The following is a 16,104-nucleotide window of genomic DNA, read 5'->3' as shown; positions in this document are numbered from 1 at the left end:
TCAGCAAAACCTTCCCGTCACCGGGCCAGCTACGATCGGGCTCTGTAAACACCAGCACCTTCCTTAGTTGATTCATGTCGGAAATCCCAGCTGCTGGCGTCATACATGCGCCCAGCAGAACTCCTGCCCCATCTGTTTCAACACAGCCACGTCCATCTACGCTTTCTCAGCCCCCCTGACTACGCGTTTTCCCATGCACATCCCGCTCCAACGGTCTTCATCTCACACCAGCACGTGACTTATCTCCCTGCTGCCCTACGAGGTTGTTTGGATATCATCAGAGCGCTCCGACTGAAAGCCCTAATGAGGTGCTGATCCCATCATCCCATCACTCAGCTGAGCCGGGAGGCGTCCCCAGGGACCGGCCAGAAAAGACTGATGCAAGAATTCCAAGTGATGTGTAACATGAAAGGGCGCCTTTCGCATCGCTAGGACTCGCAGCCTGTCAGCACAGCCATTAGAAATCCCGGGTTACAGAAGTTTATAATTCAACCCTCCCACACACACAACTTGCTCCAGACTGAAACTTGGCACAGAGTTCAGTCCCAGGAGGGCATTAAAAAAAATAACCCATTCAACTGTTTCCGTCCCATGGCTTCAGCTCTCAGCCGTTTAAATAATGGCAATTTCTCATTTCTCTTTTTAACCGAGGAAATCCAATATAAAATACCAGATTTACATAACATTGCGGTGGTGATACAAGCTGGCAACAAACCCGGGGCGAGGGCTGCCAGAGCCATTCCGTCATCCCCTTTTGGTGAATTTCTCCATTTGGATTCAGTTTAATGGAATGATTTTTATTAAGCCTGGCTGACATCGTGTGTAATCTGCAAATCCCACCTCCACGTTGGTCAGGCAGCGTGCCCTAACCTTGTGCACCTCATGTGCCCGTTAGAAGGGGACAAGCTCTCCTGCAGTCATTGCTGCCAGGGTTATTTCTCGAGGCCTCTGCTGTGGTCTGCTGGCCCTCCCACAGCACACCTGAGATGCAGCCCCTGCTGCCGTATTGCAGCTGCAGTACGGGACATATCGCACATCACCACCGAGGCATCTGAATGGATTTCTCCTATTACACAAGCACACAAGTGGCAACAACTATAAAATAAAGATACACAACGCAAGAAGAAAGGAAAGCATCTGCAGAACCACGTTCTTGATTCAGCAGCTGTACAGATCTCTCATACCTTGTCCTTTAATTCCAAAGGGGGGTACAAAGTCCCTGATACGAGCCCATCTCCTGAAGGAATCATCTAAGAACATTGGTGCCGGCTTCGAGAACCTGAGGAAACCAAAAAAAAAAGAGAGAGAAATTAACTCCTTGTTTAGGAAGGTTCAATTTCTGCTGGGAGCTGGAGAAAATCCAGACCTGAGAGCTTTTACTCTGCGGTCACACCGGCAATACTACAATGCCACATTTTACTGTTAACCAAAGGTGCCTGCGAATCTGCTAATGAAGACACCAAAAAACTTCAAGTCCTGAGCTTGACAATCACTTCAATTCAACAATTTAGAGGGACACGCTGAACTTCCACGCCATTGTTTGCTGCTAATTTAGCTACAATAAGTTGTAAATTGCAACCAGAGTTTATGTGGTTTTGCTTCAAGCCCTGTAGGCACGAGCCAACTTATGAGCTGTCTATACCAGCGTGTGAAAGCGTGTGAGGAAGGGGTGCAGAGCTCCTTCACATCGTTCATTACACATACTGCTAGCACTGCTATACGCAGGTGTGCATGCTTGGGGCAGACCTGCGCGGTACAAGGCAGGAGCTAGCTGCTCCCATGGCTGCTTCTGCCTCATTCATATGCAGATACACAGCAGCTCTCATCACAAAGGCATAAAGGAAGCAGAGCAAGAGACCATGAAGTAGCACTTGGTTTACAGAGGACGGAAATTCAGTACAGATGTAGGTGTTTTCTTCTACATTCATTATCATATAAACTATTCAAGAGACATCCTTGCCAAACCAAACAGTTGTGAACTATCCAAAATCACTTAGAAAGAGAGAACTAGTTCTTCTTAACCATGTGATTATAGGAATACAATTAGCCTAATTACACCCTCAACAGAGAATACAGCAGCTACTAAAAATCTGTCCCTTCTAGAAACAAAACAATTGGCTCTTTGCCTAAGAAGCTACAAGAATACTGACTTCCATTCCAGACCACTTCTGAGTTCATCCAGATCAGTGCTAATACTATAATAATTGGTGTTAATAACTGTTAAAAATCTATTCAGTCAGTCATACAAGAACAGCAGCAGGGATGCTCTGGATCGGGATCAGACCATGAAATGAAGATGGGAATGTACTGTGCCTTGGGAAAAAAGAAAGCTCATTACACCTCAAGTGCAATGTACAGATATCTGAAGACAGAACCTGGCTAATCTAGATCTCATTGGCAGGTGGGATGAAAGCAGGGCTTACCGCCACTCCTTTGGGCTGTTTGTGCACTCAGCATGCAAATCCACGCTACTGCAACCCCGTAATTTCTTGCACCTGAACCATCTGATTTCAGATAAACTCATTTACACTATGCCGCCGTCATGTACGCAGAATCAGATACATCAGATAGCGGCACAGTGAGGAAATGCTGGAACGAAGATAAACTGCAAAATACAGTCCAACCTGAGCCAAAGAGAGGTTGCTGAAATCTCTGGGAACGCAGGAGAGAGCAGGAGAGTTTAACAAAAGAAGAACAGAAGACTGCAACTCACCCCCGTGCACTGCCTCACGTTCACTCATGCAATCTTTAGTTAGATAACCTGTGCATCCTGCATTTATGGCTGTAGATGATGTGGCTGGTTGGTCTAGAAAACAAGGAGTGTTCCTCCAGAGCCCAAATGAGAGCTGAGGATACGAAAGGATCGGTATAATTTTATGTGGGAAAAGTAGAGAAGACGTGTTAAATACATCACAGCTTCTGAATGCCTCAAGGAAAAAGAAGAAAAACGGCAACACTCCCTATTCAAAACAAAGCAAAACAACAACAACAAGAAAGAACAGGATACAGTAAGACCCTGACAATACTCTGAGAACTTCAATAGCATGACAAATTAGTTCGTTGTTTGTCCTGCTGATTCTTTGAGCTCTGATGCACCGAAATGTAAGTATTGCGTTACACTGTTGGGTCTCCCAGGAGTTCTCTCTGCCTTCTTCCAACATCAACAGGAAGACTTCTTGCAGGATTCTCATGCAGTGCAAGAATTAGAACCCGAGTGGCTGCAGGACAGATGTTCACAGCTTTTCCTTTAGAGCTAACAGCAGAAAGGTGCCCCAGAATGGTCCCCATGTTCCCTAAGTAGTAGACTCAGTGCAGAGCGATGGCAGTGCTTGGGGGGCACCACCAGCGTTGGGCTGACTTTGTTAGGTCACCAAATGGCTCTGGCTTTGTGGTGCCTAAATAGGAGTGTAAAGCACCCACTGACCTTCTTACTGCATTTGCTGCAAGTGAAAAGGAAGCTTTCTAGCAAGCACTGCAATAGCCTTAGGCCACCTACTGTTATCTGGTAGTACATAACACTATTTTACTCAGAGCCAGGGACACTGACTTGTAGTTCACATTTTTGCTTCATTTAAGGCCACTGAGGAACAGGTTTGGGAAAAATATTATTGCCGCATGGGGAAAAAAAAAAAGCGATTAAAGGATATTTAGCTCCCATAAATTCTGAAGGTAATCCCATTCTGGAAATATTAAGAGATCATGAATGCCATAAGCACATGATCTATGAAAAGCACTTTGCAACACCAATAAATCAGAGCAGGCCAGCAGCGATGTCCGGCAGCGACGAGGAAACGCTGTCTGCCAAAGCTCTCCAGGAGCATGGCTGCTCTGTCTCGGCTCTGAAGCATGTCTGGTGTATTCTAGGACCCTTCAGGAAATATCAGAATATGCCTCAAACAGTCCATGGGAATGCTCTCAGCAGAGCACCTAAAATACATTCCAAGGAATGCGTGGGAGTTTGTCAAACAGAAAAATTAAATGCCTCTGAATGATTCTAAATTTTGTGTTTACTGAGCATCTCACACGTGGGATGCAGCGTTTCACCCAAGTCATAGAACCACAGAGGCTGGAAAAGGCCTCTAAGATAACCAAATTCAAACCCACCCCACCACGCCCACTGACCACATCCCTCAGTGCCACATCTCCACGTTCCTTGAACACCTCCAGGGACGATGACCCCACCACCTCCCTGGGCAGCTGTGCCACTGCATCACCGCTCCTTAGGAGAATAATTTGTTCCTAATATCCAACCTGAAGTCATCCACTATGGCTATCCAAAAGGGAGGTCACATACACAGCTTCAGAAGCGAAAGAGGTTTGTGCTCTATGGGAAGACAGCATGTAAAGCATCTCAAAATCTCTAGTCTTGATGGCATACCCCAACAGAGGACATCCCAATAGACAAAAATAGCCAATGGATAATTTCAGATACTTAATCTCAGGTACAATCATTTACTTATCCTCAGCTGCTGTTTTCAATACAATTAAATGCATAAATGTGTAGAAAGGAATAAGCCCAACCAAAGTGAAAGCAAAATAAATACAACAGCTAATAGTCTTTTGCCATAACACAGAGGGAGGAAGACATGGCCAAGTCCCCTGAAAGAGCCAAGGAAAGGATGGTCCCATGTATCTAGAAATCAGATAGTGAGAAAAGGCAGCTGGGCACCCACTAAGCTCCACTGTGAGTTAATTTCTCAACTACTTCCCCTCCATGCAATAGTAGTTCAGCTGTTCCATTTTTTGTTTCCTCTTTAATTAGGGAGAATCAGTAGGGGAAACTGCAAGATGAAGGAAAATCCAACTGCATTAGAACCTAGAGTTGTATATAACTGCACATTACATCTGTGAAAGGACATGGAAAGCCTCCAACACGAGGTGTGTGCTTCGTTTTGTTTTTAGAAAAACACCAAAAAGTGACTGATGTGTTCTGGCAAGACTTCCACGCTCTCTTTTGTTTGCTTACGCTGAAAAGCATCCACGGTTAGACAGAAGGAACAAAATCTACCAACTTTATTAATAAAATGGCTGAAATACAAACCAAAGCACTCTACCACTCAGTAATTAGCACTGAGAGATTTATAAAGGCACAGGGAGAAAGTCTAAACTAACCTTTTCCTTTCTCCCTAGCGAGGCCTAGATGTGTGCTCACTCCCCTGCCTCCCTTCTCTGGGAACCAGCCTGGTTTGATAGCACAGGGAATGAGGAGGCTTGTGATGTCCTGATTTCACATTTCTTATTGACATTAATCCTCTGTCAGAAATCCAAGCAGCTCAAAGATTCCTCAAGCAGCTGAAAAATTTAAGAAACCGCATTAATATGGATTAAACCCATCCTACGACCAACATACTTCTTTTCCTAAATCAGCAAATAAATGAGCCAAAAATGGATGGTTGCAAAGAAGAAATCTTTGACAATAGAGATCGGGCTAAAAATTAAGTTGATCTTAAACTGTAGAAATGGACCAAAATAAATTAGACATCGTGGTGAAGACAACTTACTACTGAAGAACAGCCACCATGGGTCACTACCACCTATCATGGCCATTTGAAACCCCCATTTCTTTTGCTATGGCAGCTGTAAAGCCCGTTAAACACTCCACTATATTCAGGATCAAAAAGCATCAGCTTTGGGGCCATTCCCAGCTCTGGGCCTCATGCAAAAAGCCATGAACAAACTGGAAACAGGCTGTAGGAGAGCTATGAAAAAGATCTAAGGTCTAGAAAACATGATCACTGAGGAAAATTAGAAAGAAGTGAATTTGTTTAGTCTGGTGAATAGAAATTGAAAGAGGACATGATAAGCCCTTAAATATTGCAAGGCTGCTGCAAAAGAGAAAGGTTATATCTCCTTATCTCTGGTAAATAGAAGTAGAAGCCCTGTAGAAGTAGGAGCTTAAAATGTTTTAAAGGAAATAAACACTAGAAAAATGTTTCTTATGCTTGGGATTATCATGTATTGAAATCTATTACCTGGACACACGTTACAGAACCTGAATTAACTACATTTGTTCCTTATTGTATTGTTCCATTTGCATCTATTAAGAATGAATGAGTCATAGCTGGGCCCACTTTTAAGTGGGAAAATTAAATAGATGACCTTTCGAAGCTCTGCACTGGTCTACTTCTTTTAAAAGCACTTTCACACTGTGCAGTGTTGCTAGGAGGTGTCAGAGTACCTAAGCCATAGTCTGCTGTAGTGGGGCATCAAGAGCTACCCGTCAGACTCCTTGGGACTCTCGAGTATTTGCCTTTATAAATGGTAATCGAATTTCAGTACAAACACAGCTTTAGATAAGCAGCACATGGATTTTGCAAGCCTGCTGCCTGCCAAGACTGCCTTCTGTTTGTACCCGGTACCTTTGTGATAAACAGGAAGACACGTAAAGTTTAACCTTTCTGCAGTCATTAATATCCTGTGCTTACGCATCACCAGGACACAAAATCAAAGACTGATTTAATATGGTCTGCCTCCCCTGCTAATTCACCACGGTGTAACATGGGTGAACTCTAACACAGCATCCTGATGAGCCTACCTGGAGGGTCTCTATATAATGGCATAATGATGTATGAGACTGTAAAGTTTCAAGATAAACCCCAAGAGATCAGTTTGCCTAATCCAACCGACTCCTCAGACTGTGCTACAGATTCTCCAAATGCTTCAGACAAAAAACACACGTGCACACACAAAAATAACAAGGTGCTTCATTTAAAGGTTCACTTCCTTTTGGAAAAGAAAAAAAAAAGCTATAAAACTCAAACAAGGCAGAAACTTTGTCCTGACCTGCCTCATGGCGCAGCACATAAGACAATGTGGAAAACCTGTCATTGTTCACAGAACCCTCTAATACCAAGGCACAATTAGGTAAGGGGTGAAAAGCTGGCTTCAAGACAGGGTAGAATAATGTTAGTTTAAAAACCAGTCTTCTAGCAACATAGTTTGTTTTTCATGACTTACTGTCAAAGATGCAAGATTGAATTACAGCTAGTTTTTCCTACCAAAAGCCAGGTGGGGTGTTTGTGGCCTCTGAGGGAGCACTGAGCCAAATAGATGAGATTACATGGTATTTGGAAACATGATGAAGGTGAGCAAAAACAGACTGTAATTGCTGCTTGAGCTTTCAAAGCCTTCCATGCAAAGAAAAAAAAAAGAGATGAGAGGGGAAGGAGAATGGACCCACTTCTTCCCCCAACAGAAAGACTCAGCTCACATGGAAGACGCCAGCCAGCAACTCTATCAGCTGGCCAAAGCTTAGCACAGTTATGGTCCAGCTCACGTTTCACCAGAACAGAAAGGAAATTGCTGTTTCTAATTCAAAAGAATGGCAGAGCAGTTGTCTAGGCTCACTGCTGCTACGCAACATCGCTCTACCAAAAAGCAGGGAATCAGATCCTCGCAGTGAAGATCTAACCTACATACCAGAAGACTGCAGGTGATGGCCACAGCTCACATCACTGACCTGTTGTCCTTCATCATAGATGCTAATCATCTGATCAGTTAAAATGAGTGACTGCACTTGGATTTTATAAAACCACTTTTATCCTACCTGCAGGTGAGAGCAAACCCATGGCCACGTCACTCCCAGCAATCCTCCCCTACCCAACATTCCCAGGGTAGAACACACCAAATCACTTTTCATTCTTCCAAAACCCTTTCAGCTTTGTTTCCTGCTACCACATTTCAGACGTAGATACCTATCCTGAGGTTATTCTACTGCACCAGAATAATTTTCTGATTTGAAAGCACTGAAGGGCATAGTGAATTTTTTAGTGGCCTCCACGATGAGTAATAATGCCATTGCAGGAGACTGGAATACTTAATTCTTCCACCTAGAACAGCCAAGCATGGAATAGATGTGACTGTGTGTACACACACACAGCAGAGAGGATGCAGGAAAGAAGGAAAAGAGGTAGGGAAGCTAATGAAAAAAGAGGCACAAGAGACAACTGTGACCAGATAATGATAGAGCCAAACTGAAGACAAAAAGAAGGTCACTCATGTTTAAAATGGGCAAGCTCCAAAATAGCCTTGTGATGGAAGCTGAGGAAAACAGGCAAGTGGAAAACAGATTACTCATGTGAAGCTTCATGAGTTTACAAAAAGAGTTGTATGATTTGGTGTCTGCACAGGCAGGAGACCAGACTTTGTAATTCATTTGGTTCCCGAATGCCAGGTAATCCTTCACATCTGGCACATTGCTCTTTTCCAGGTCAAAAATTTCCTTAGGGTAAAAATTTCCTGCATAAGTCATGCTGGAGCAATGATGTTGGTAGAATAAATGTCAGTGTTTAAAGCACCATTCTTGAAACAGAAAGTTTGTTCAGAGAAAGAACAGTGTTACATTCTTCCAGAACGATCAATGCCCTTTAAGAACCTAGACAAAAAATCCCATTAAGATTATATGGAAAATATTAATCTGCTTCAGAGTACACAGCATGGCATTAGCAGAGGTGTTGTTGGCTCTTCGGACTTTGTTATAAATAATACAATAATCTGAAATGTTTTACAGAACCCAGTTTCCTAGAAGAATCTCAACTTTCATGTAAGTAAAAAAGTAATGATAATTTAGAAAGAAAAAAAAGGATTTTCTTAGCCAACTATTAGTTGGAAATGAGATTTTCATAGCTGGTAGAGGCTCTGAAACCTGAGGAAAAAAACAAAATAATCATTATTTCCAAACTGCTTGCACTTTCTGTTCTGACTCATCATTACTGAGTATTTGTAGGCTGCAGTTCTCATCGGTGCAAGTTCCAGCAGTGACCTCCCCGTGGTACAGAGAAAGCCTCCCCAATGAAAATGCACCCGAAGGAATAAAATAAATGAAAGCAAAACAGTAACAGTGGAAGAAAAAGTGCACAGAAGCTATTCTGCCAACAGCAGCTTACAGCACACAGACAGCCAGATGATAAAATGCAAAGAAACAAAGACAAGAATAAAGTAAATTGTGCCACTTCTTTGTACACAATGTAAATCGACACTCAAAGACCATCACGCAGATAGCCCATTGTGATGCTGCTTAGAATTAGGTTTTTTTTTTGTCATGTTCCAAAAAGATTTGTTTTAGTCATCACAATCTGTGTTTGACATAAAAAAGCGGCACAGCAATGACAATCAAGTCCACAGTTTCATAGAGAAAACAGGAAGAACTAGAAACAAGAAAGACCTTCAAAGAGCTCTGCAGTGAAAACAAAAAGGGAATAAATGCACAGAAACTCCAAGGTTGGAGAAGACCTCCACGATCACCCAGTCCAACCATCCATCTAGTGCTGATATTTCCCCACTAAACCACATCCCTCAGTACAACCTTCAACACATTTCATGAGCACCTCCATAGATGGCGACTCAACCACCTCCCTGGGCAGCCCATTCCAGGGCCTGACGGCTCTTTTGGAGGAGGAATTTTTCCTAACATTCAACCTCCACTCATGGGAGATGCTGGGCAAGCAGTGATTTCTTAACTTCCTGAAGTTGGGCAATGCTTTCCAGTTGAAATCCACATCATAAGTTTGCAGCCATTCAGAAGGTGGACAACCTAACGCAAAGAATGGCGAGCGGGTGGAAATGATCTCCATTGCACAAATTCCTAACTTCTTGAATAATTTACCTTGCCATGCTCTTTCCTATATGAAGTTGTTTAAGAAGCAATGGCGAGATTCTCAAGTTTGCTTTCTAGTCAAAGAAGCATAATTCAGCTGCTCAGAGAGTAAGCTTTTCTTCTTCTATGAAGTGCAACACAGGGTAGTACATATTTGGGTGACATTAACTGCGTACGCAAAAAAAACCAACACCCACTTGACGTGTATTTGTACCATCACAGAATCAAAGAATGGTAGGGGTTGGAAGTGACCTCTGGAGACCACTAATATCAGAATAGTATCACATATGGACACACATTTACAACTAAATTACAAAGCTGTTGATGAGATCCATATCCTAACAGGAAAAATTCCATTTGTGCTTCTGTTCCTTCGCTGCACAATAGTCTTCATGTTCTACTGGAGGGTGGATTGGTGGCAGGCAGATGTTCCTATTTAAAGTTCAGACAGAGGCTTTTGCTTTCTCTAACCTCCAAGAATTTTAGCATCCCGCAGGCACTGACTGGGAGCCCAGGCAAAAAAGACCAAAGCTACGCATCCCAGGTGCCAGTAGGTCCCTCTGCACAGAATGATTGACATGGGAGATAAGTCCCCTGTGCCCAGTTTCATGCCATTCTCTATCACCTTATTAATTCCAGCCCTTAGCCTGTGAGTTACCAGTACAGCAACATGCATTAAAATCTTCCAGATAGCATCAGCGCTGTTTAATTTAAGCCTCCCTCATTTGGTCCCATGGTTTTAAAAATAAACAAGAATTTTAACAAAACAAGGCTAAGACACTGTGCTTGTAAAACCTCCTTCTCAGTGCTGCCTCCACAGATAAGGCATGGGGACTGGGCACTGCAGAAAGCTCCTATCCAAGGGGCCACCTGACAAAAACAAGAAGACTTACTGACTAAAGGAGCAAGTGGGTGCAGTGGATTCACTACTCAAAGCAAAAGGACTCTCACTGTTTTCCTTACTACCACCTGAAGAACAGCACAGACCTCCTTGTTCCAGGAATGGAGTTTTTCAGTGAGATCCTTCATTCCATCAAGTTCCCACAGGACAAGCCAGTAGCAAAAAAGGATGCTGCTGGTTTATGCATTTAAGATTTATGTAAGTCACCAAAATAAATACTAAATATTATTAGCTACTAAAGGAAATGGTTATGGTGAAGATGAGGGGACAAAAAAAACATACAGACATGTTTTCTCTTTCAAAATCCTTGATAAAGAAAGCACTTTTCCTACAGCTGTGGGAAAGAAAACAAGTCATAATGGTGAAAGTTAAAGCTACACGTTTGGACTGCTATTGAAGGGTGATATGGCACATGGACAAAATGCAGCTTGAGTGATCCCAGGTCCCAGAGCACAGAAATGCTTCACTCCCTCTCTTATTGCCGTGGCAGTGGCCCCCAGGTACCCACCACCATCACCACGCTGGCAGCAGGGCTGGCTGACACAGCTCATGCCCCACCAACAGTATTCTAGGAGGGAGGAAATGAGAGGCTGGCACAAAGCACAGAGTGAGCCCCACATCTCCAAGGACCCATCACGGAGTCACAAAGGGAGTAATGCACTCCCTGGCTTAGCCTGGAGTTCAACTTCTTCCCTGTATCTTGTTGGTGTTACCCGTTTTGGGTTTATTTTCTCATTTTTTCTTTGCCCACCTATGTTTGTGCAGCCATGTAGATGGGCTGCACAACCACTGCAGTATTCAGGGGCTTCACAAACAATTACTGACAATCTACATCTGTCATAGAGCAGGTTTTTGTGTTTTTATTCCACTTCTTGAAAGTTTTAAAACCAACTGCATAGAGGTATTAAACTTTGCACTTCAAACATGTCAGAATTAGACACGTTCAGCATCACAGTGCAGGAAATCTTGCCCTTACGAGGACAAATTGCAGCTATTTCCTTCTCCTCTAATCTTACTCTTAACGAAACTATCACTTTAGTGAGAAAAATTGGAAGAAAGTCACGAAAACTCACAGCCTAAAAAGCAAAACTTTTGGAATGCGCTGGCAAAGAAAATGAAGAGCATTATATAAATAGCGAGTTATCTCAATCACCAGCTATTTCTAATGCCTTATCATCTTAAGTACTTTTACCCTCCAATAAATCAGCAAATGCTTACTCACTCGTTGGAACTTACTGAAGTGCAACAGAAGAAATAACAAGAAGTAACAAGAAAGTTATGGTACAAGCTACCAAAAAAATATTCCTTAAAAATAAGAATTCATCATCTGAAGTGTCATAAGATCCCAGAACACATGTTGACCGCCCTTCCCAATCCTCCCCTAAAGGCTAATGCTCTAAAACTCTATTAGCTGAACATAGTTTAAAAAACAAAGTCGAAGCATGCAAGCCCATCTAATTTAGGACACTCTTAATTTCCCCTGTCTAAACAGAGGAGCTGAAGGGCTGCTTCAGCTGAGGAGCCCTTCATCTTGATGACAGGAGAAGAGCAGATTTTCATTAGCCAGCAAAGCAGCAGCACCGTGGGCCAAACGGAACAGTTCCCGCAAGTATTTATGGGCGCTCCTCGGGCAAATGTTGAAGATGACTGAAAACAGACAACCACGGCACAAGCAAACACGGCAGCATTGCCCCACATCATTCACCTCCACTCTGCTCACGCTCGGCCCTCCGGAGCTGCACCGCTCCCTCCTATGGGCTGCTCCACCTTTTACCTCGGTGCAGTCAGCAGTGATGCTCACAAGCACTCCAGTGACAAAACCTGCAGAATCTCACGTCAACGCCATGTAAACATCGCTGCCTGAACATAAGCACCCACATCATCAAAGTCTTTCGGGGACAGTCAGCACTTGGTTGAATTCGACAGAAACTGCACAGTTATGTGTTCTTCCACCAAATCGGGTCACTTGTGTTGACCTTATTACCTTCTCGCCATTACTTCTGAACACCCCGGTACAGATTTCTCTGCAGAAACAGACTGATAGGTGCTTTGCAGCACTGGCTTTCATCTTAGTCACAGAGTGTCTCCAATGGACGGCCCCACTGGTGATCCCGAGCTCCAGAGCAGCAGATCAGGTCCACTTCTGACAGCTTCTACCAGCTAACTCGGGAAAAATAGAATCCCTCACTATAGGGATTAGGATCTCCCATATTGGGATTAGAAGTAAAAATACAAGAGTAGCTCTAGCTGAAATAAAAGCAGGCAGATATGCAGGAGTAATAACTAAAACCTTCCCAACGTGCCGGTGGCTGGCACAGCCTTGAGTAATCCGTAGCAGATAGCGTGAGCTTTCATCCAGTGGTTACTTAATTTCTTCTTTTGATACCGAGGTGTTTACAAATCTAAGCCACCTTTGCCTGTTTTGCTCGTTGTTAGACACATGCTGAGTTACAACAAGCATTTCCTGGGCTCCGAGAGCAGCAAAATCAGTCCAAAGAAAAGCCCAGGGATCACAGTCACTGTGTCTCAGGGGAAGGAAAAAAGCTCTGCTTGACTTTCAGCTTGGCATTCTTTTTCAAGGATTCATCAACTTGATTGCGCAGCAGTAGGGAAAATCCTACCTAAGGATGCAAGCAAGACTGCAGAGGAGCAGATCAGGGCTCAAAATCTCTTCTCTAAGAATGACAATAAGTGCATGTCCAAGGTGAAGTAAAGAAAAGGGCAAAGCGATAAAATATTTCCTCCCCAACTTTCACACAGCTTTCAAACGCTTTCAGCTCAGTGGATTACCTGAGCTTGATGTGGTTTGTCTAATCAGCACCCTCCATCCCTCCCAGAAACAGAGCACTCCTCCAAATATTTGTCCAGACTCCCCTGGAATCCCTACAGACGCTTTGCAGCCGCCGCATTCCTTGGCAAGGAGTTGCCCAGGTATATTACCTGATGCACAAAGAAGGGAATCGTTGGGGTTCTTTTCAATGCATTTAAGTAGAAACAGGTTATGCAGAAAGCCTGTATCAGTGTTTTCTTCCCTTCTTTCTTTCCTGCGGTAGAAGTTAAGGGAGAGGGGAGCTTAGCCAGAGCTCGCTGTGCTGTCTCCATCGACCTGCAGGAAGTACAACAGCATGTACACTTTGGTACAGCAAGGTGGACTTAAAGCTCAGTCTTGTGTGGGAAGTGTTGACAAATTCCCTCTGGTAGACACTGAAATCATTCAACCAATTAACCGAGATTAGATTAGTCTTGAAAAATGGTATGAAACATGTGCAGCCACACATGCTTTTACTCAGCCACGTAATGGTAGGACATGTATTACATCAGGCTTCAAAGGCTACACCACATCAGGTCAGCAGTCCCAGCTAAAACAAAAACCAGCAGCACACTTCCCACAAAAGTAAAATAACTCTTGGCATAAACTGACCTGGGACGCAGTTTCTCTCCCATCCTGATCTGCTTGAAAGTCAAGGCCATTAAGCAAAATAATTCTTACTTTTTAAAGTATCTGTTCTATAGTAATATGTCCACCGCTCATATTAATGCATGATTGTTCATAGCTTACTCAGATCCTGTCTCAGTAAAGTCTACAAGCTAAGACCAGTTTGAAATACAGTCTGCTTCCATTTGATTGAGAGCTGAGAAGAGTCAAAACTGCTGGATTTTCTTTTTTTTTTTTTGGTCATCCATCAAGTTTCACATACCTATGGTAGCTCTTCTGCAAACTAAACACGCCCTGATTTTGCTCACACAGAATCCATCCTTCTCAGAGAGACAGGATGAGATTTTATTTTGGAATAGATTGGAAGTAGATCAGAAGTTTTAAGCAGAGGAGATTTCAGACAGGCCCCACGTTTCTTGCAGCCACCAGAACAGCAGTGGGGCTGGCCAGGGTAGACCTGGTGGCAGACATAAGGAGCAACGGAACAAATAGCGAGTTTACTTTTATTTACTGTGCTAAAGAGCACAAGCAGAACAACAAACCCGTTAATCTAGGAAAAGTGGATGTGAAGGAATATAAAAAACAGCAAATTAGATCATAAGTGACGTAACAGAAGTCACAGAAAAGAAAGGGGCAACATAGTGAAATTTCAGCCAAGCCTATATGCGTAGATTCAGATAATAATAGGTTCACATTGCACGATCTTCAGTCACAGTAGCTGTGCTGGTCCCTATCATACAATGGCCATCTAAAAGTTTAGGAATCTATGTTTAATTTCCCTTTTAAGGGGTTTTCCTGGTAAGCAAGTTTGTTGTGTTGTGGTTTCTAAATTTCCCTTTGCAAGTTTAGATAATACGCTTGCTCCTTCTATTTCTGCAGCTGAAAGTCTGACTTTAATGAGAGATTGCACATTTTGGTTTGCAGCTCAATCATCCTGTTCTTAAGCCTCTTTAAAATTCCTCGATGTATGCAGTCCAGGACGGGTGATTCAGTGCTCATTAGTTTCGCAGTGAGAGAGACCAGAGACACTGCTTCGTAGAGTGCTGAAGCTGTTCTTCCTGAATGTTCAGCCTCAAAACCAAAAGGCAGGAAGGCAGATTGACGAACCCACAACACAGAGGAGGGCAAAAGCTTGAATTAGATACAGTCTATCCTCCCCCTCCTTCCTGTCCATACAAAGTATCTCTGAGAAGGAACAGAGACAGTAGGATGAGCAAAGGAGAGGGTCCTGGTGGATGACTGGTCAAACAAGAGCCAGCACTGCATTCCTACAGCAGAGCCCCACCGTGGACTGCTCAAGGGGATCCCTCTGAGCCCCAGCTGGGCACTGGGACCAGCACTGGGCTCCCTGCTGCCAGAGGCATGGGGACACACTGCAATTAACTAAGGTGATTAAGGGATTGGAGCATCTGCCACGGGAGGGGAGGCTGAGAGCTGGGGTTGTTAGCCTTGAGCGGAGGGGATCAGGAGAATCTTAGTCATGTGTAAAAATACCTGATGGGGGAATACAGAAGGCAGAGACAGTCTCTTCACAGCAGTGACTGATGTACAGGATAAGAAGCAATACAGAAAAAAAATATATATCCCCAAATATAAGAAATCTCACTCAAAATAAGGATTTTATTTGCTTCCCCTGTGAGGGCAGTCAAATATCGGGACAGGCTGCCTAGAGAAGTTGTGGATTTTTCACCTATGAACATACTCAACCCTACCTGAACACAGCCCTGAGCAAACCGCTCCAGGAGCCCTTCTTTGAGCATGGGGTTGGATAAGGGCATCCTCAGAGGTCCCCACTCACCTAAAGGCAGCAATACGGTGGATTCTCCTCCCCACAGCACAAAGAACACCTGAAGTACAAAAGCTCCAATCCTACTCAGGTCAAATCTCAAAAGCAAGGGTTTGCTGCAACTCCATTTTCATAAACAGAATCATTAAGGTTGGAAAAGACCACCAAGGTCATCCAGTCCAACATCCACCTACCACCAGTACTGCCCACTGACCGTGTCCCTCAGTGCCACATCTCCATGTTGCTTGAACGCCTCCATGAACAGTAAGTGTTGCAGCTCTTACCTCCATCAACCCAACTGACTGATCAGAGTACAAAATGGTTAGAAAATAAAAAGCATTTAATTTGATCAATGAGCAGCTATTCCATTGAGCTAATGCTTGATG

General features: G+C 43.6%; 1 protein-coding gene across 17 annotated transcripts in view; it reads right to left on the bottom strand.

The window, feature by feature from the left end:
* ST3GAL3 (ST3 beta-galactoside alpha-2,3-sialyltransferase 3) overlaps positions 1–16,104 on the bottom strand; it is a 150,686-nt gene that overhangs the window by 58,185 nt on the left and 76,397 nt on the right. For all 17 annotated transcript variants that reach the window (XM_015290987.4, XM_015290989.4, XM_004936701.5 and 14 more), the window contains one exon: positions 1,185–1,279. In XM_015290987.4, the coding sequence (XP_015146473.1) occupies positions 1,185–1,279 (95 nt within the window). The remainder of the gene's footprint in view (positions 1–1,184; positions 1,280–16,104) is intronic.

This window comes from Gallus gallus, chromosome 8, assembly GCF_016699485.2.
Source record: "Gallus gallus isolate bGalGal1 chromosome 8, bGalGal1.mat.broiler.GRCg7b, whole genome shotgun sequence".
NCBI lineage: Eukaryota > Metazoa > Chordata > Aves > Galliformes > Phasianidae > Gallus > Gallus gallus.
Note: the sequence above shows the minus strand (reverse complement) of the source record. Positions and strands in the feature narration are given on the sequence as shown.